The 21,868-nt window shown below is 37.6% G+C and overlaps 1 protein-coding gene across 7 annotated transcripts in view; it reads left to right on the forward strand.

The window, feature by feature from the left end:
- LOC127874133 (F-BAR domain only protein 2-like) overlaps positions 1-21,868 on the forward strand; it is a 101,018-nt gene that overhangs the window by 34,665 nt on the left and 44,485 nt on the right. For 5 of the 7 annotated variants that reach the window (XM_052418309.1, XM_052418310.1, XM_052418314.1 and 2 more), the window contains exons 6-12: positions 5,297-5,377; positions 6,263-6,287; positions 6,866-6,945; positions 7,708-7,806; positions 9,378-9,474; positions 11,563-11,595; positions 18,094-18,204. In XM_052418309.1, coding sequence (XP_052274269.1) covers positions 5,297-5,377; positions 6,263-6,287; positions 6,866-6,945; positions 7,708-7,806; positions 9,378-9,474; positions 11,563-11,595; positions 18,094-18,204 — 526 coding nt within the window. The remainder of the gene's footprint in view (positions 1-5,296; positions 5,378-6,262; positions 6,288-6,865; positions 6,946-7,707; positions 7,807-9,377; positions 9,475-11,562; positions 11,596-18,093; positions 18,205-21,868) is intronic. The other 2 variants (XM_052418312.1, XM_052418313.1) reach the window with 1 other exon arrangement.

Genomic DNA, 21,868 nt, shown 5'->3' on the forward strand with positions numbered 1-21,868 from the left:
CCCTTAGGATCCATGCACAAGGTACAGACAGTAGAGAATATACCATACCCTTAGGATCCATGCACAAAGTACAGCCAGTAGATAATATACTGTACCCTTAGGATCCATGCACAAGGTAAGGTACAGCCAGTAGATAATATACCGTACCCTTAGGATCCATGCACAAGGTACAGCCAGTAGATAATATACCGTACCCTTAGGATCCATGCACAAGGTACAGCCAGTAGATAATATACCGTACCCTTAGGATCCATGCACAAGGTACAGCCAGTAGATAATATACTGTACCCTTAGGATCCATGCACAAAGTACAGCCAGTAGATAATATACTGTACCCTTAGGATCCATGCACAAGGTACAGCCAGTAGATAATATACCATACCCTTAGGATCCATGCACAAGGTACAGCCAGTAGATAATATACCGTACCCTTAGGATCCATGCACAAAGTACAGCCAGTAGATAATATACTGTACCCTTAGGATTCATGCACAAGGTACAGCCAGTAGATAATATACCGTACCCTTAGGATCCATGCACAAGGTACAGCCAGTAGATAATATACCGTACCCTTAGGATCCATGCACAAGGTACAGCCAGTAGATAATATACTGTACCCTTAGGATCCATGCACAAAGTACAGCCAGTAGATAATATATCGTACCCATAGGATCCATGCACAAGGTACAGCCAGTAGATAATATACTTTACCCTTAGGATCCATGCACAAAGTACAGCCAGTAGATAATATATCGTACCCTTAGGATCCATGCACAAGGTACAGCCAGTAGATAATATACTGTACCCTTAGGATCCATGCACAAGGTACAGCCAGTAGATAATATACCGTACCCATAGGATCCATGCACAAGGTACAGCCAGTAGATAATATACTGTACCCTTAGGATCCATGCACAAGGTACAGCCAGTAGAGAATATACCATACCCTTAGGATCCATGCACAAGGTACAGACAGTAGATAATATACGGTACCCTTAGGATCCATGCACAAGGTACAGCCAGTAGATAATATACCATACCCTTAGGATCCATGCACAAGGTACAGCCAGTAGATAATATACCGTAGCCTTAGGATCCATGCACAAGGTACAGCCAGTAGATAATATACCGTACCCTTAGGATCCATGCACAAGGTACAGCCAGTAGATAATATACCGTACCCTTAGGATCCATGCACAAGGTACAGCCAGTAGATAATATACCGTACCCTTAGGATCCATGCACAAGGTACAGCCAGTAGATAATATACCGTACCCTTAGGATCCATGCACAAGGTACAGCCAGTAGATAATATACCGTACCCTTAGGATCCATGCACAAGGTACAGCCAGTAGATAATATACCGTACCCTTAGGATCCATGCACAAGGTACAGCCAGTAGATAATATACCATACCCTTAGGATCCATGCACAAGGTACAGCCAGTAGATAATATACCTTACCCTTAGGATCCATGCACAAGGTACAGCCAGTAGATAATATACCGTACCCTTAGGATCCATGCACAAGGTACAGCCAGTAGATAATATACCGTACCCTTAGGATCCATGCACAAGGCACAGCCAGTAGATAATATACTGTACCCTTAGGATCCATGCACAAGGTACAGCCAGTAGATAATATACCGTACCCTTAGGATCCATGCACAAGGTACAGCCAGTAGATAATATACCGTACCCTTAGGATCCATGCACAAGGTACAGCCAGTAGATAATATACCGTACCCTTAGGATCCATGCACAAGGTACAGCCAGTAGATAATATACCGTACCCTTAGGATCCATGCACAAGGTACAGCCAGTAGATAATATACCGTACCCTTAGGATCCATGCACAAGGTACAGCCAGTAGATAATATACTGTACCCTTAGGATCCATGCACAAAGTACAGCCAGTAGATAATATATCTTACCCATAGGATCCATGCACAAGGTACAGCCAGTAGATAATATACTGTACCCTTAGGATCCATGCACAAGGTACAGCCAGTAGATAATATACCGTACCCTTAGGATCCATGCACAAGGTACAGCCAGTAGATAATATACTGTACCCTTAGGATCCATGCACAAGGTACAGCCAGTAGATAATATACCGTACCCACAGGATCCATGCACAAGGTACAGCCAGTAGATAATATACCGTACCCTTAGGATCCATGCACAAGGTACAGCCAGTAGATAATATACCGTACCCATAGGATCCATGCACAAGGTACAGCCAATAGATAATATACCGTACCCTTAGGATCCATGCACAAGGTACAGCCAGTAGATTATATACTTTACCCTTAGGATCCATGCACAAGGTACAGCCAGTAGATAATATACCATACCCATAGGATCCATGCACAAGGTACAGCCAGTAGATAATATACCGTACCCATAGGATCCATGCACAAGGTACAGCCAGTAGATAATATATCGTACCCTTAGGATCCATGCACAAGGTACAGCCAGTAGATAATATACCGTACCCTTAGGATCCATGCACAAGGGACAGCCAGTAGATAATATACCGTACCCTTAGGATCCATGCACAAGGTACAGCGAGTAGATAATATACCGTACCCTTAGGATCCATGCACAAGGTACAGCCAGTAGATAATATACCGTACCCTTAGGATCCATGCACAAGGTACAGCCAGTAGATAATATACTGTACCCTTAGGATCCATGCACAAGGTACAGCCAGTAGATAATATACCGTACCCTTAGGATCCATGCACAAGGTACAGCCAGTAGATAATATACCGTACCCTTAGGATCCATGCACAAGGTATAAGCCAGTAGATAATATACTGTACCCTTAGGATCCATGCACAAGGTACAGCCAGTAGATAATATACCGTACCCTTAGGATCCATGCACAAGGTACAGCCAGTAGAAAATATACCGTACCCTAAGGATCCATGCACAAGGTACAGCCAGAAGATAAAATACCGTACCCTTAGGATCCATGCACAAGGTACAGCCAGTAGATAATATACCGTACCCTTAGGATCCATGCACAAGGTACAGCCAGTAGATAATATACCGTACCCTTAGGATCCATGCACAAGGTACAGCCAGTAGATAATATACCGTACCCTTAGGATCCATGCACAAGGTACAGCCAGTAGATAATATACCTTACCCTTAGGATCCATGCACAAGGTACAGCCAGTAGATAATTTACCGTACCCTTAGGATCCATGCACAAGGTACAGCCAGTAGATAATATACCGTACCCTTAGGATCCATGCACAAGGTACAGCCAGTAGATAATATACTGTACCCTTAGGATCCATGCACAAGGTACAGCCAGTAGATAATATACCGTACCCTTAGGATCCATGCACAAGGTACAGCCAGTAGATAATATACTGTACCCTTAGGATCCATGCACAAGGTACAGCTAGTAGATAATATACCGTACCCTTAGGATCCATGCACAAGGTACAGCCAGTAGATAATATACCGTACCCTTAGGATCCATGCACAAGGTACAGCCAGTAGATAATATACCGTACCTTTAGGATCCATGCACAAGGTACAGCCAGTAGATAATATACTGTACCCTTAGGATCCATGCACAAGGTACAGCCAGTAGATAATATACCGTACCCTTAGGATCCATGCACAAGGTACAGCCAGTAGATAATATACTGTACCCTAAGGATCCATGCACAAGGTACAGCCAGTAGATAAATACCGTACCCTTAGGATCCATGCACAAGGTACAGCCAGTAGATAATATACCGTACCCTTAGGATCCATGCACAAGGTACAGCCAGTAGATAATATACCGTACCCTTAGGATCCATGCACAAAGTACAGCCAGTAGATAATATACCGTACCCTTAGGATCCATGCACAAGGTACAGCCAGTAGATAATATACCGTGCCCTTAGGATCCATGCACAAGGTACAGCCAGTAGATAATATACCGTACCCTTAGGATCCATGCACAAGGTACAGCCAGTAGATAATATACTGTACCCTTAGGATCCATGCACAAGGTACAGCCAGTAGATAATATACCACACCCTTAGGATCCATGCACAAGGTACAGCCAGTAGATAATATACCGTACCCTTAGGATCCATGCACAAGGTACAGCCAGTAGATAATATACCGTGCCCTTAGGATCCATGCACAAGGTACAGCCAGTAGATAATATACTGTACCCTTAGGATCCATGCACAAGGTACAGCCAGTAGATAATATACCGTACCCTTAGGATCCATGCACAAGTTACAGCCAGTAGATAATATACCGTACCCTTAGGATCCATGCACAAGGTACAGCCAGTAGATAATATACCGTACCCTTAGGATCCATGCACAAGGTACAGCCAGTAGATAATATACTGTACCCTTAGGATCCATGCACAAGGTACAGCCAGTAGATAATATACTGTACCCTTAGGATCCATGCACAAGGTACAGCCAGTAGATAATATACCATACCCTTAGGATCCATGCACAAGGTACAGCCAGTAGATAATATACTGTACCCTTAGGATCCATGCACAAGGTACAGCCAGTAGATAATATACCACACCCTTAGTATCCATGCACAAGGTACAGCCAGTAGATAATATACTGTACCCTTAGGATCCATGCACAAGGTACAGCCAGTAGATAATATACCGTACCCTTAGGATCCATGCACAAGTTACAGCCAGTAGATAATATACTGTACCCTTAGGATCCATGCACAAGGTACAGCCAGTAGATAATATACCGTACCCTTAGGATACATGCACAAGGTACAGACAGTAGATAATATACGGTACCCTTAGGATCCATGCACAAGGTACAGCCAGTAGATAATATACCACACCCTTAGGATCCATGCACAAGGTACAGCCAGTAGATAATATACTGTACCCTTAGGATCCATGCACAAGGTACAGCCAATAGATAATATACCACACCCTTAGGATCCATGCACAAGGTACAGCCAGTAGATAATATACCGTACCCTTAGGATCCAATCAGCCACGTTCTGGGATATCTTTGTGAAGTGGTTTTTGTTTAACAGAGATTTTCTGTCCAAAAATCATAAAAGTGTCGTCCCTGATAAGCCTATTCAGACTGTACAGGCTAATCTAGGGTGACACTTAACGCTCATGCATTAAGCCCAGGTTTCCTAGATTGAGGCTAAATTGCATTTACTTTCCAAGCAGGTGAAAATAGATGTAACTATTGTTATAAATGTGTATGTATATTCATAATGGCATCCATGGTATTGATTAGAATGCTTTTTAAGAGCCAATATACAATTTACAGGCCAAGGAACTCTACCACACTCGATGCTTAGAGTTGGAAAGATTGAAGAGAGAAAATTCATCTCCTAAGGACATTGAAAAGGTTTGTTGTAACCTTAAAGACTTATGACTTTGTACATTAGGTTGTCATACAATAAGTTGTAATATAATATCCCTGATTTGATTTCATCTCATGTTGTGTATGTTGTTTTCTTTTTTCAAGTTTGGGCCTTTATTTGGCCCCATTCCTAATCTCAAAAAGAAAATTTTCCAAAATTATTTTCGAAAATTCCAAATTTTATGTTTTAATGAAAGTTTAAAAAGTTAAAAAAAATTCATTCTCAAATTGATAGTATTTGTAAGAGGGAAAAAACATGATCAGATCAACAAATTTAAGTCAAATTGACGTGATTTGTCCCAAGCCAAAGAACCTCTGCCTATTCTAAAATGGTACAGAACACACCACCCCCACTCGTTTTCTCCTTTGACAAATTATGTGCCTTATATGTTGGATATGATATAGAAGTAAAATAGTAAATGGATATTTTATGATATTTTTATGTCCCCCAGTCTATACTGGGGGACATATTGTTTTTGCCCTGTCTGTTTGTTTGTTTGTTTGCGTCAAACTTTAACATTGGCCATAACTTTTGCAATATTGAAAATAGCAACTTGATATTTGGCATGCATGTGTATCTCATGGAGCTGCACATTTTGAGTGGTGAAAGGTCAAGGTCATCTTTCAATGTCAAAAGTCAAATATATGGAAGGGGACAGAGTGTTTCACAAACACATCTTGTATTGCTCTTACAGGAAGATTGTTGTTGTTGATTTTTATTCATAAACCTTAACAGCAATAATAAACTTTCAAACACCATATACGTATGTTTAAATAGTATTTTCTTCTGTGGAATAGTACTCATGGTGTACAGGGATTGTGTACGCAGGAACAAATAATCTTAACCAGTATGTATCCTTCATTTTTCAGTCTGAAACGAGGTACAAGAAAGCAAGTAAGTCCTCATATTATTTTGTGAAGGAAACAATCATTTTCATAATTCACTCAAAGTATCAACAAACTTTTAATATCTTGTGCTTGCAAGGTGGAGAATTCAATGTAAAGATAAGCTTTATATTTTCTATACGTTTTAATTTAATATTTCTTAAGCCTCATGTAAATTGAGTCATTTACTGTTAAGTAAAGGAAAACTCTTTAAGAAGAAACAATGTATCAATTACTGTAACTATGCAAATTAAAAAATATGTAAATGTAACATATAGGAATATAACATATATGTAACAAATAAAAATTTTAATATTTTGTGATTATTGCACATTTGAGTCGCGTTCTGAAAAAAACTGGGCATAATGCATGTGCGTAAAGTGTGGTCCCATATTAGCCTGTGCAGTCCGCACAGGCTAATCAGGGACGACACTTTCCGCCTAAATTGGATTTTAAACGAAAAATGATATAAAAGCGGAAAGTGTCGTCCCTGATTAGCCTGTGCTACCTGCACACACTACGCCCATGCATTATGTCCAGTTTTCTCAGAACACAACTCATTTGCATGTTCTCTTTCTATTTCTGCAGAAGAAGACTACAAAACATTGGTTGATAAATACGCAAAAACCAGAGAGGAATTTCAAAATAAAATGGTGGAATCATGCACAGTAAGTTTGTCAAGGTCACGTCATAGTGGTGTCTGAATTTTCTTGACCTTGTAACTCGAAGTCTGGATTAAAGTTAGGCTTACATGGTAACAAGTAATGTTTGAATGCTTGAGTAAGACAAGTGTGCATAATTTTGCTGCTTTGCTAAGTTCAGATAACTCATTTATATACCTTTAACTCATTTATGCCTAGCATCTAGAAAAAAAGGCCTTGGCAAACAGCGTAGACCCAGATGAGACGCAGCGGATGCGGCGTCTCATCAGGGTCTGCGCTGTTTGCTTAAAGGAATTTCTTTTATAAATATTCTAAATATAGAATTAAGTATACTAGAAATCCTTAAATTTGGAAATAAATTGATCCAATTAAGAAGGATGGGGGAGTCCACTAGGCATAAATCGGTTAATATGTATGCAATTCAGCAGTTAAATTTAGGAAGAAAAATGTTGATAAAAAAATCTTGTGAATAGGTGTGAATTGGAACCCTGTATCTTTTGAAAACCTAATGTGTAATGTGTAAGCACAAACAATGCTGACCAGGTTTAATCCTCCATTTAAAGTTATATTCCAATAATTATGGTTAATTCGGTATGTGATTTTGAAAGAATGTCAATTGTATGAGCTCGTTCTGTTCCCAATCGTAAGTGGATTTTTCCCAACTCTGTCCCATCGAGAGTAAGTATTTTAATTATACAAATTCCAACATTTTAAAAGAAAACTTGTGTTGTGTTTTTTTCAATGTTCATAATTTACTTGTTTTTTCAGCATTTCCAAGAGTTAGAAGAAGAGCACATATGCCAAATGAAGGATTTTATAGACACCTATGCACGAGCAATGCAAAATGAGCATGTCTTGTTTGGTCAGGTCAGTCATTTATATGATTTATGATTAAAGTAGGTATTTGCAAAAAAATGCAATTAATCAGGTGTGATAATTGCAAGATGATTTATGTTATTGTTAATGGGGTGTTAAATGTCCGGGTTTGAGCCTATCAGGGTCAATTTTGAGATCAATGTAAATCCGATGTTTCTTTTAAGGGAAGGGGGAAGGGTAGGAACAAATTTGTTTGAGCGCACAATTATTTAAAAACGAATATTGTTATAGCTTCCTCTGCATTACGGAAATTAGCGCTCAGTACCGGTTTTGCCTGTTATTTTATTTATTTATTTCTGGATTTCAAATTTGGGATAATTGACACCCCTGTATGTGACTTCCTGTGTACAATTATACGACTTGTGCAATTGCCGCTATGTTGTTAAGATATTGTGGCAGCCGTATTTAATTTTGATAATTATGACAGTGACATTTTATTATTTCTTTAAATTATCAAGCAATGTGAATCGTGTATTCACATACAAAATATCAAATATAACACTTTTGTGTTCAGAAGCATATTGGCGGGGAATATCAATTCAACGAATTTGCTTGTTTATTGACTGGATCGGACAGTGAAAATAATCTTTCTTTTTGTGGTTCCCTGATAAATACAGGATATTAAATGACCATAACTTGTTGCCAGTATTCGACGTTTGACCTTCAAAGACTCTGTGTAATGATTTTTGTAGATAGGGAAACCTGTGGAAGGGGGACTCTGTATAATGATTTCTGTAGATAGGGAAACCTGTGGAAGGGGGACTCTGTCTAATCATTTCTGTAGATAGGGAAACCTGTGGAAGGGGGACTCTGTATAATGATTTCTGTTGATAGGGAAACCTGTGAAAGGGGGACTCTGTATAATGATTTCTGTAGATAGGGAAACCTGTGGAAGGGTGACTCTGTATAATGATTTCTGTAGATAGGGAAACCTGTGGAAGGGGGACTCTGTATAATGATTTCTGTAGATAGGGAAACCTGTGGAAGGGGGACTCTGTATAATGATTTCTGTAGATAGGGAAACCTGTGGAAGGGGGACTCTGTATACTGATTTCTGTAGATAGGGAAACCTGTGGAAGGGGGACTCTGTATAATGATTTCTGTAGATAAGGAAACCTGTGGAAGGGGGACTCTGTATACTGATTTCTGTAGATAGGGAAACCTGTGGAAGGGGGACTCTGTATAATGATTTCTGTAGATAGGGAAACCTGTGGAAGGGGGACTCTGTATAATGATTTCTGTAGATAGGGAAACCTGTGGAAGGGGGACTCTGTATACTGATTTCTGTAGATAGGGAAACCTGTGGAAGGGGTGAGATTACTCCTCCCTTAATCTTGATGCCAAAATCATTCTTCACCTTGTTTGATCATTTCAAAAGTAATGTAAACATTAAGAAGAAAGAGAACTACCCACCCAGCCCAAATTGTTTCCAAAATTACATTCCTAGTATTACTATTGAAGTATAGGACATCACATTTGATAGTTACCGGAATCAAAAACTGTTATGTTAAAAAATGCCAAAGTCAAAGCAACTGAACTAATTCCCAATTTCCCACTTGCAGGCACAAGAAGAATTCAGGAACAGCTGTGATTCCCTAAGTGTTCAAAAACTGTTGACGACATTTATAGAGGCAAAATCAACGGGAAAAGAAAAACCAGGTGATGTTTATAGGCTTTGGGCTGGAATGCTGTTGATATTGCTTCGCATTTCAAGATTCAAATTTTTAAAACTTGAAGCTTTTAAATATGTGACTGAATTAATTTGATACAACAACAACAACAATGCTATTATGAAGAATAATTAAGAAACAATTTCATGGGGTGAAGGATTGCAATAGTTTTGATAATGATAATCAATGGTATGTTAGTTGTTTGTCAATATTATAATTTAAAATAGCAAAAGATCTACATTTGTACATACAATTTGGATGATTATTGTTTGTTATAAATATTTTCATTCCGAGATGATAAACTAAATAGTTTTTGTCCATTAAACTAAAATGTAAAGTGAGCATAATGACTGGAAAAAACAAACAAATAGGAATGTTTTGGACTGGTTTGTAGTGTAGCACACATTGCGACTTGCTTAACCTTTAACATAACAATTAATTGTCAAGAAACTCAATCGGCTCTCATTTCACTAACACTTTAGCTTTAGAGCCTCGTACCTGGGAATTCACAGGTACCACGCTTATTGTACCAGTGTAATGCAGTGTTTCATGCTTACACTCAGCGAGCGCCTACGTTTGCATGCTTAGTGCATTTTTTTTTTCATTTTAAAAATAGATTTAGATCGACTGATCCTTGCATTTTCTTGTGTGATTCAATAGATGTACCATTTTGCTTTAAATATGTTATCATCAGTAGAAATTTGTAAAGTATTCAGCAAAAAGTTGTTTGCATTTAATTGGACCTAAAACTGATAATGGCAAATTAAGTTGAATTTGGAAGGTTCATTAAAATTTTGGAAGTCTAGAAGCCCAACGGTGTTAATATGCTTGAATGGCTGGTAAATAATATACATGATAGGTTGAAAGGTCATATTGACAGCAGTTAGTATCTAGCATTGCAATATTGAATCAAGTTGGAATGTAATCTAACTGAACATACTATGAATATGAGTTGGTCTCCAGGGAGGGCGTGGGTGGTAGGGTTGGTCTCCAGGGAGGGCGTGGGTGGTGGGGTTGAACTGGGCTGAGTTGGTCTCCAGGGAGGGCGTGGGTGGTGGGGTTGAACTGGGCTGAGTTGGTCTCAAGGGAGGGCGTGGGTGGTGGGGTTGAACTGGGCTTAATGCATGTGCGTAATGTATCATCTCAGAACAAATCAAACACTTCACTTTGTGCTTTTATGGAATTTTTTGTTTTAAGGCTCTATAAAGGTGACAAATCCAATTATTATGCATATCAACTGGTCTGATTTTTACCGGATTTCAGTTACTCTTGCATAAAAACTGCTAATAAAACAGCTTAGGTACAACGTTGCCAAGAATTATGGAAGATAAACCCGTTTCATAATTGGAAGAAATGTTTACATTTTTGCAACTAACATGATGTGTAGCCTCAGAGCGGTAACATATGCTAAAAATAGCCGAAAGAAAATTCAATTTTAATTCTATTTTAAACAACTTTTAACCAGCAGAAAGTAACTTATTAGATCACTACAAACGTTTTAACCATTTAGAAGAGACCTACTTTGTGGGTGATACCGGAAAATGTTAAAAATCATCGTTATATTTTTGGTGACCTGAGTCACTTTCACTTTCTCTTTTCCAAGTAAACAGCGATGTTAATAAACTGATTGTTTGTAAACACAATTGACTTGCAGGACACTTTATTTTGAGCTCAAAACAAGTTGTTTTGCTTATTTTTTATTGTAATGTCCAATAGCATGTTTATATTGTTTTTTGATAACCTTTATAAATAAAATATGAAAAAAATATTTAAAAATTGGTAAATAATTACGGATCTTCACCTTTATAGAGCCTTTAATAAAGCCTCTCCTTTACAGACAGCACAGGCTAATTTGGGACGATACCTTCGCTCATGCATTAGGCCAGATTTCTAAGAAACCTGCTCAAATGCTGTATATTATTAGCACCAAGCGTTTAACAAATGCGGGTAAACTATTCGCAAATTTCACAGGCTAATATGGTATGATACTTGACGCACATGCATTCAGCCTTTTTTTCAAGATACTGGCTTGTTGAATTTCATCACATAAATGTATATTTCTTGTTCCTGTTAACAGCCATGTACAAAGGTGTACCTGTGGTAGACCCAGGTAACGTTTGAGGTCGAGGCCTGGGTGCAAAACAACTGCATAAGCTGCAAATACAGCCGTTTGGCACTCAGCGCTCAAAGTGTTCCCTGCAATTTGAGGACTCGAGGCCTGGGTGCAAAACAATTGCATCTGTAATAGAATTGTGCTGCAGATACAGCCGTTAGGCACTCAGCCCTCAATGTGTGCCCTGCAATATTAACCTCTTGTTTTACGTGTGTGATATGACATCGTGTTGGTGACACTAAAGGTTGTTTTTCATGAATTTTATAAAAAAACTGAAGCTTTGATATTTTAATGAAGCGATTGTAAGTGATCTTTAAATTGGTTTTCATTAGCCAAAAGCAAAGTGAGTGATATTTCATGTTGTGGACTTTATTCCACTTTTACCAAATTGATCAATTGTTTTCATGACATTCTATATGTGCCAGGTATTGCAAGAATCTTGTTGTTATGATCATAGAGTTATTTATTCCACACTCCTAAAGAATAAAATGTTAAAACATTGACTTTGTGCTTTGAGACATTACTCACTTGGCTGATCTAATATTTTAACAGTTTGTTGAAAGCAGCATTCATAATGCAGTTTTTTACACTGTTTAAATGGAATTGTCTTTGAATTCAAAACAGAAAATTTAAGATGTATTCTTAAAGAAAAATATCTTATTAATAAGTACAACACATGTTGCTTGTATGAATTTTGTGTTAACCCATTTATGCCTAGCGTCTAGAAAAAAGGCCTTGGCAAACAGCGTAGACCCTGATGAGACGCCGCATAATGCATGCAGCATCTCATCAGGGTCTGCGCTGTTTGCTTGAAGGAATTTCTGTAAGAAATATTCTATGTATAGAAATAAATATACTAGACATCCCTAATTTTGGAAATAAATTGATCCAATTTAAAAGGATGGGAGAGTCCACAAGGCATAAATGGGTTAATGTAATTTATGAACAATAAGTCATGGGGGACAACCTTTATACACTACACAGTTTTGCCAGCACACAACTTTGGTTCAAGTAATGTATTTGATTATGTAGACACTTTATTTCTGTTAAACAAACAAGTTGTGTTCCAAGCTGCTTTCCTCTGTTTGTACGGTGTTGTATTTGTATGTATTGTGTTTTTAGTATGTGTGTTACATACTGAATTCGTTCTTTAGGAGCAAAGGTTTTGTGGCTCATTTTTTTGTTAATTTTAAACGTGGTGGTCTATATTGTGGTTTAGTTTTGGTACAAAGTTAATTGAAAACATATATAAAGAAAGAGGTATACATAGTTTCTGCTTTCCTTTCAGCTTACCTGCACACAACATTCTCATGGTGGTCACCTTTTGTCAGTAGTGCATTGTCCGTTCTGTGTCGTCAACTTTCCCATGTTAAAACTCATTAAGACCACATTTATTGTACAATCTTCGTGAAACTTGGTTCAAACATTTCTCCCCATGATATCTTTCATATAAGTTCAGAAGTGGGTCATGTGAGGTCAAAAACTAGGTCACGAGGTCAAGTTAAAGAAAAAGCTTGTTGTCACTCTAGAAGTCACATTTGGTTTAGTTCGAAAATGGTTCAGGTTTGTTTAAAACATAGCAGCCGTCAGTGGGCGGAGCAGTTTCCTTATAATGCTGTAGTAGAACCTTGTTAACACTTGGTCACATTTTTAGTCCAATCTTCATGAAACTTTGTCAGAACATATTGTTCTAATGATCTCTGGGCCGAGTTTGAAAATGGCTGTGGTCTGTTGAAAATCATGGCCATCAGGATACATTGTAGTTTTCCTTATATTGCTATAAATCCATGTTAACACTGTAGAAGTTACCTTTATAGTCCAATCCTTGTAAAACTTGATCAAAACGTTCATTCTAATGAGTTAAAAAAGGTGTCTTGTTAGTTGAAAACATGGCTGCCAGTGGGTGATGCTTTCCTTATATGGCTACGCCTGGCTATATGGAAGCTCTGTTCACACTCTATTTGCCACATTTATTGGCTTATCGTCATGAAACTTTTTTCAGAACATTTGTCGTAATGAAATCTCAGCTGAGATTTTCACTGGGTCATAATTATGAGCTTAAAAGCTACATGTAAGTCACTGGGTCAAATGTGAAAAAGCATGTGAACAATAAAAAGCCCTTTTTTGTCCAGTCTTCATGAAACTCTTGTCAGGACATTTGTTCTTTTGCTGTCTCAGCGAAGTTAAAACATGTGCCTAGAAATAAAGTATTTATGTTCATACAAAACTTTCATTATTTGTGTCTTGTTCTGATAAAACTGGGCATAATGCATGTGCTTAAAGTGTTGCCCAGATTAGCCTGTGCAGTCCACACAGGCTAATCAGGGACGACACTTTCCGCTTTTACTAGATTTTCGGTAAAAAGGGACTTCCTTTAAACGAAAAATACCATTAAAGCGGAAAGTGTCGTCCCAGATTAGCCTGTGCAGACTGCACAGGCTAATCGGGGATGACACTTTACCCACATGCATTAAGCCCAGTTTTCTCAGAACACGACACATTTGAACTTCACCCTATTACATTAGTTTTTATGCTTCCCCAAAATTTATTTTGGGGGGAGCATATAGTCGCCGCTTCGTCTGTCCGTGCGTGTGTGTGTGTGTGTGCATCTGTCTGTCTGTCCGTGCACAATTTTTGTCGGGCTATTTCTCAGCAACTAAGGACTGGAATTCAATGAAACTTTATGGGAAGCTTCACTACCAAGAGGAGATGTGCATATTATCAGCGTTCTGGTCGGATGATTTTTCACAGAGTTACAATGTATGGCCCTTTCAAATTTTCCATTAACTGTACATATAGTGAAATTCTTGTCCGGGCTATTTCTCAGCAACTAATGACCGATATTTAATGAAACTTTATGGGAAGCTTCACTAACAAGAGGACATGTGCATTTTATCAGCCGGTTCTGGTCTGATGATTTTTCACAGAGTTATGGCCCTTTGAAAATTTCCATTAACTGTACATATAGTGCAATTCTTGTCCAGGCTATTTCTCCCCAACTACTGACTGGAATTCAATGAAGCTTTATGGGAAGCTTAACTTCCTTAAGGAGATGCACATGTTATTTGTGGGTTCCGGTTAGATGATGTATTTAGAGAGTTATGGCCATTTGAAATTTTTAAATTGCTAAACCATCCATCGTATTATTTTGTCCAAAGTAATGCCCCTCAAGATGTTTCCTTTTATCTGAATATATAGTGCAATGTTGTGACAAAAAAAAACTACGGGGAGCATCACCCGTCTCCGACGGTTTCTTGTTTTCCCTGGGTCTCAGGTGAGTGCCTTAGGGCCAAAGGCCCTCTTGTTATTACTGCTTACCTGACCACAATGTTCATCCTCAACTGTTGGTCCTCAACAATTTGCCTTCTTATCACTGTAGAGTCCTTATTTATTTCCCTATCTTTATGACACTTTGTTAGATAGTTTGTCCCAATTATATCTCTGCTTTGGCCCGCAACTGGGTCACAATTGCCAAAAACTTTATTACAAGGTCTGATTAAAGAAAAAGCTAGTGAACTTTTTAGAGCCCTTCTTAAATACCCAATCTTTATGAAAATAGGTCAGGACAATAATTGTTGTTTACATGATATCTTGGCTAAGTTTAAACTGGGTCACATCAGGTAAAATAGTTAGACACTAGGTCAAATTAAAGGAGATGCTTTTAAACACTATTAAGGCTACAATTATAGCCCTAAATTTGGTGAAACTTGGTCATTCCATTTGTGGAAATGATATCTCAGCCTTGTTTGAAAGTGGGCCATATGGGATCAAAACTAGGACACAAGGTAAAATAATAGAAAATGCTTGTGAACGCTCTAAAGAGGCCATGTTTGATTGCAAATCTTAATGAAATTTGGTCTGACCATTTGGGTTGGGTCAAATACTAGGGAACCTTTTTATGTCCCCCACTATAGTAGTGGGGGACATATTGTTTTTGCCCTGTCTGTTGGTCTGTCTGTTGGTCTGTCTGTTGGTCTGTCTGTTTGCGCCAACTTTAACATTTTGCAATAACTTTTGCTATATTGAAGATAGCAACTTCATATTTGGCATGCATGTGTATCTCATGAAGCTGCACATTTTGAGTGGTGAATGGTCAAGGTCATCCTTCAAGGTCAGAGGTCAAATATATATGGCCAAAATCGCTCATTTTATGAATACTTTTGCAATATTGAAGATAGCAACTTGATATTTGGCATGCATGTGTATCTCATGGAGCTGCACATTTTGAGTGGTGAAAGGTCAAGGTCAAGGTCATCCTTCAACGTCAGAGGTCAAATATATGTGGCCAAAATCGCTTATTTTATAAATACTTTTGCAATATTGAAGATAGCAACTTGATATTTGGCATGCATGTGCATCTCATGGAGCTGCACATTTTGAGTGGTGAAAGGTCAAGGTCAAGGTCATCCTTCAAGGTCAGAGATCAAATATATGTGGCCCAAATCGCTTATTTTATGAATACTTTTGCAATATTGAATATAGCAACTTGATATTTGGCATGCATGTGTATCTCATGGAGCTGCACATTTTGAGTGGTGAAAGGTCAAGGTCAAGGTCATCCTTCACAAGGTCAAGGTCATCCTTCAAAGTCAAACGTCATATAGGGGGACATTGTGTTTCACAAACGCATCTTGTTTCAAATTTAAAAAAAGCTTGTGAACACTCAAGAGGCCACATGTATTGCCCCAAATTACAGGAAACTTGATTAGAACAGTTTTTCAAATGATACTTCTGCTGATGTCTATTGATTTCAAAAATTAGGTCAGTGGGTCAAATTTAATTAAAGCTTGTGAAAACTCTAGGGGCCACTTTTTTTCCCAATCATCGTGAAACTTGTTAAGAATACTTGTTTGTATAAGATATTTGCATGTTTCAAAAAAAAAAAAATAAACATCACCAAAGCTTATCAAAACAGTTCAGCAACTCTGTACTTCTGGTTAGCTGCCAAGGGTCTTTTGCCCACAGGCCAATCATGAGTGTTGTGTGATGAAAAGCTGGTGTTGAATGTAGTGAGCAATTAATACTGGTAGCATGTTGCCTTTGAACCTCACAGTAATAACAGTATTTACACAATCTTATTTTCCAAATAAGAAATTGTTTCGTATTTGTTTTGTTTTTCTCTAGAAGCAAAGCCACATGTTCTAATGTACCTGCAGTCAAAATGGAGCAACAAGCCTTGTTTCATTGGTCTCCCAAATGTGCTATGGTAGTGTACTAGAGCTTTACATAACCAGATTTGTTGATAAATGTTTTCACCAACATTCTGACGATGTGGAAAAATGCATGTTTATATTGACATTCATTATTACTGTTACAGATATTTCAATGTTTGTAATCTGGATCTCCTCAACTTTGAAAAACCTCATCTAACATGAACCCACAGATAATCTGTTGTTGTTTTAATGTAGTCCATTCCTGAAACTTCAATGGTTATTAAGTTAAGGTCACTGATAGAAAATGAACATTAAACGTGTATAGCTGAAAAAAAAGAGAAGAGCATATGGGACTGCTGAGTTTTACCAATTTCCAATACAATTTCACATTCAAATATGCTGAATTTGAAATAGCGCTCATACATATTTATACATATTCATCGACATAGATAAAGTGGAGACTTTTGTGCCATTGTTGCTTTTATCTCAAATAAATATTTCCTATTTAAGATTGCATGAATAATAGTTGGGCAAAATGTTTACAGACGATAAATTAATTTAATGGTCTCAGTTTCACACAAGGTTGTTGAATACCTTCATACATTTTTCTTGTTTAAGAAGAATGAACATGCAATACTTACAGCAGATACTGAATTTTGTTAGACATTTTAATCAATTGCATACATGTACACTGATCAATTAGGCCAGCATTTTTTAATAGAATGATTTTCTGATTATCCCTTTGTGAATGGGTCTCGCATTTCGGGCATCTGTTAAAACCGTTCTTTTCTTATTGGTTTTACCTAAATTTCATAATAATTTTTAGTCATTTTAATACTACTAAATTTATAAAATCGCAAAGAAATAATTAAATATTTACTTAAAAATTGATTCCCATCAGGAGTTAGTTTGAGGGTTGTATAATTATTGGGTAATTAGCAGACTACGCTGGTGATAAGAGTTTTGTTGCGTTTGTGAACAAACATTGATGGCCTCACTTTTGTTAAAATCAGCACATGTAGGAGTTTAGGTATTACTACGGATGTTTAAACTGGGTTTATTAAAATGATTTATACATCATTTAAAAATTTTCTTAAACCCAGCACCAATTTCGTGTCTTAAAGTCAGCCAAATTGTTTTTTGGTTTAGTAAAAAATTAGAGTCGGTGGGTCTTAAAATAATTTTAATTGCAAAAATACTGGCCTGAGCAGTGCTACAATAAAACAAACTTGTGTAAACTAGAATCCTAATAATTGCAGAATTATGCATAATCCAAGTGGGTTATTGTGTCCAGTTCTTTGTTAACACTAGGGCCTCCTTTTGACACATCTCTCTCTTTCAGGACCCCTAGAATTCGTAGAGCCTGATTTGTCTAGTCTGCCATCGCAGCGTCCCATGTCGCCAGAGGTCCAGATTGACAAGCGGGACAGCATTAGCGAGAAGAGCAGAGCTGGTATGATTTGGTAGTTAACTACAGTGTGGCATGTGCAAAGCAAATGTGTTACACGCCTCATGTAGAGTTTTAGTGATCAATATATGTTTCTGTACTAAATAATTTATGTTGATTATGCAGGAATGGTGTGCTGAAAGATCCATGAATAACCTTTAATTGATTTATTAGCTCATCTATTTTTTGAAAAAAAATTATGAGCTATTGTCATCACCTTGGCGTCGGCGTTGGCGTTGGCGTTGGCGTTGGCGTTGGCGTCGGCGTCCGGTTAAGTTTTGCGTTTAGGTCCACTTTTCTCAGAAAGTATCAATGCTATTGCATTCAAACTTGGTACACTTACTTACTATCATGAGGGGACTAGGCAGGCAAAGTTAGATAACTCTGGCGTGCATTTTGACAGAATTATGTGCCCTTTTTGTACTTAAAAAATTGCAAATTTTGGTTAAGTTTTGCGTTTAGTTCCACTTTTCTCAGTAAGTATCAATGCTATTGCATTCAAACTTGGTACACTTACTTACTATCATGAGGGGACTGGGCAGGCAAAGTTAGATAACTCTGGCATGCATTTTGACAGAATTATGTGCCCTTTTTATACTTAGAAAATTGACAATTTTGGTTAAGTTTTGTGTTTAGGTCCATTTTATTCCTTAAGCATCAAAGCTATTGCTTTCATACTTGCAACACTTACTAACTATCATAAGGGGACTGTGCAGGCAAAGTAATGTAACTCTGACTGGCATTTTGACAGAATTATGTGCCCTTTTTATACTTAGAAAATTGAAAATTTGATTAAGTTTTGTGTTTAGGTCCACTTTATTCCTACAGTATCAAAGCTATTGCTTTCATACTTGCAAGATTTATGAACTATCATAAGGGGACGGTGCAGGCAAAGTTATGTAACTCTGACTGGCATTTGGACGGAATTATGGGCCCTTTATACTTAGAAAATTGAAAATTTGGTTAAGATTTATGTTTTGGTCACTTTACCCCTAAAGTATCATAGATATTGCTTTCATACTTGGAACACTCACAAACTATCATAAGGGTACAGTAAAAGGACAAGTTGCATAACTCTGGTTGTCATTGTTACGGAATTATGGCCCTTTTTTGACTTAGTAACTTTTAATATATGGTTAAATTTTGTGTTTCGATCCACTCGAAGTATCAAGGCTATTGCTTTCAAACTTCAAATACTTACATGCTATCATGAGGTTACTGTACCTGGCAACTTGAATTTTACTTTGACCTTTGAATGACCTTGACTCTCAAGGTCAAATTATTAAATTTTGCTAAAATTGCCATAACTTCTTTATTTATGATTAGATTTGATTGATACTTTGATGAAACTACTCTTACCTGACATACCACAATAGACTTCACCCAAACCATCCCCCGTGCCCCTCCCCCCCCCCTCCCCCCCCTCCCCCCCCCCCCTAATTTTTTTTTTTTTTTTTTTTTTTTTATAAGATCATCTCACAAATGACCACCACACCCTCACACTATACCCCCCCACCCCACCCCCCCACCCCCCCCCCCCAAATTTTTTTTTTGATTTTTTTTTTTTTTTTTTTTTTTTTTTAAGATCATCTCACAAATTATCACCACACCCTCACACTATACCCCCCCCCACCCCCCCCCCCCCGATTTTTTTTTTTTTTTTTTTTTTTTTTTCGCTTTTTTGGAAGATAATGTAATAAATGTCCACAACCCCACACTATACACCCCTCTTCACTCCACTCCTCCCTCCTTTGTGATTGAAAATGAGAGTCCCTTCACCTTTAAAAAGAAAATAGATGAGCGGTCTGCACCCGCAAGGCGGTGCTCTTGTTTTTAAAGTAGCTGTGAAACAGTAAATTAAGTTTGCAATGCTTCCAGTAAAGGATTAAAACCAGTTTAGGTTAGAAGCACTACCACTCTATTTTCATACTTATATGTGTGAAATTACAGTTTTAAGCTCACCTGAGCACGTTTTGCTCATGGTGAGCTTTTGTGATTGCCTTTTGCCCGTCGTCCATTGTAAACATTTATCTTGTTAACATTCTAGAGGGCACATCATTTGTCCACTCTTCATGAAACTTGGTCAGAATACGTGTCCCAATCATAACTTTGACAAGTTTGATAATGGTTCTGTTGGGTCGAAAAACCTGTCTTCCAGGGGGCCTGCCAGTTTTCTGTGTATGTCAATAGTAAAACCTTGTTAATACATCATAAGTCACATTTATTGTCAAATTTTGTCAGACCGTTTGTTTTAATAATATTTTGGATACGTGAGAAAATGGTTTCGGTCTGTTCAAAAACATTGCTGCCAGGGGGGCGAGGAATTTTTCATTATATGGCCTTTGTAAAACACATTTTTAGTCCAATATTTTTCCTTATATGGCTTTTGTGAAACCTTGTTAAGACTCCAGAGGTTGCATTTTTAGGGCAATCTAAATTAAACATAGTCAGAACACTTGTTGTAATGACTTCTCAGTCAAGTTTGAAACTTCTCGTGGTTTGTTCAAAACCATGGCTGCCGGAACGGGGAAGTTTTCCTTATATGGCTACATTAGCCATATTTATTGACCAATCTTAACGAAACTTGGTCACAACATTTTCCCCAAATAAATCTTGTCTAAGATTTAAACTGGGTCATGTTAGTTGAAAAACTAGGTCACTAGGTTAAGAAACAACACATGTAAATACACTAGATTTCACTTTTTTGGTCCAATCTTCAATTTCCATCTTCCTTTGGGTCTCAGGTGAGCGCCTTAGGGCCCATGGCCTTCTTGTTAATCATTGTGACTCTGCATGGGCTAGTGAAGCATTTGTTTTGATAGAGCTGCACTGTACACTGTATACTTGTGTTTCATTAACATCTTGATGATTAAAATGGACTTTGGAGTCACGCAGCTGGAAATAATGCTTGAATTATTTGCCAATTAACTGTAAAGAATCGTTGATTTGTTGCCCCTTTTTTGTTGTGCATTTGAAGCTGCTTTCCTGACCGTTAATTGTATTGGGATTCGAAAGATTTTGTTTGATAAATATATTTCTTTGAAGTTAGGACATGATAATTTTCATTCACCTGAAATGGATTGCCATTGATTTAGCAACATGTACATTTTATGATTCCTTTATTGGGCACCTGTCAGTGATAAAAAGTTGAACATTTTATCAATTAAGAGTTAATCAAGAGGCAAAATGTCTTTATGGCTGGTAAAAAAATAAGAAGTTATTATCAAATATTGATAATTGTATAGAAATTACACTCTTTATGTCAAAATAGTATGTTTGTATTATTCTATGTGTTTGAAAAGCAGTTCAAATGGTAATTCATAATGAAGATTTTATTTAACTAACAAGGTTATAATGGCTAAAGTGTTAAAAAGATAAAAAAATACACAAACATCAATTTGGGAATGTACATTGTACATGCACCTTTAGCCTAGTAATGACTTTCTAAAATATTTCGTTGAGATATATAAGTGCATGGTGAAGGTACTTAAATCTTTTAGCACTATGATTAGGGCATTTCGGACCAGCGACTAGTACAAGCATAAATGACAAGCCCTTGGTGTAATCGGGCTTTATGCATGTACCACAAGTATCTTTCATATTAGCCTGTGCAGTCTGTGCAGGCTAATAAGGGATGCCTTTTTGTGCATTGATGGAATTTGTCATTTAG

Source organism: Dreissena polymorpha, chromosome 3 (genome assembly GCF_020536995.1).
Source record: "Dreissena polymorpha isolate Duluth1 chromosome 3, UMN_Dpol_1.0, whole genome shotgun sequence".
Lineage (NCBI taxonomy): Eukaryota > Metazoa > Mollusca > Bivalvia > Myida > Dreissenidae > Dreissena > Dreissena polymorpha.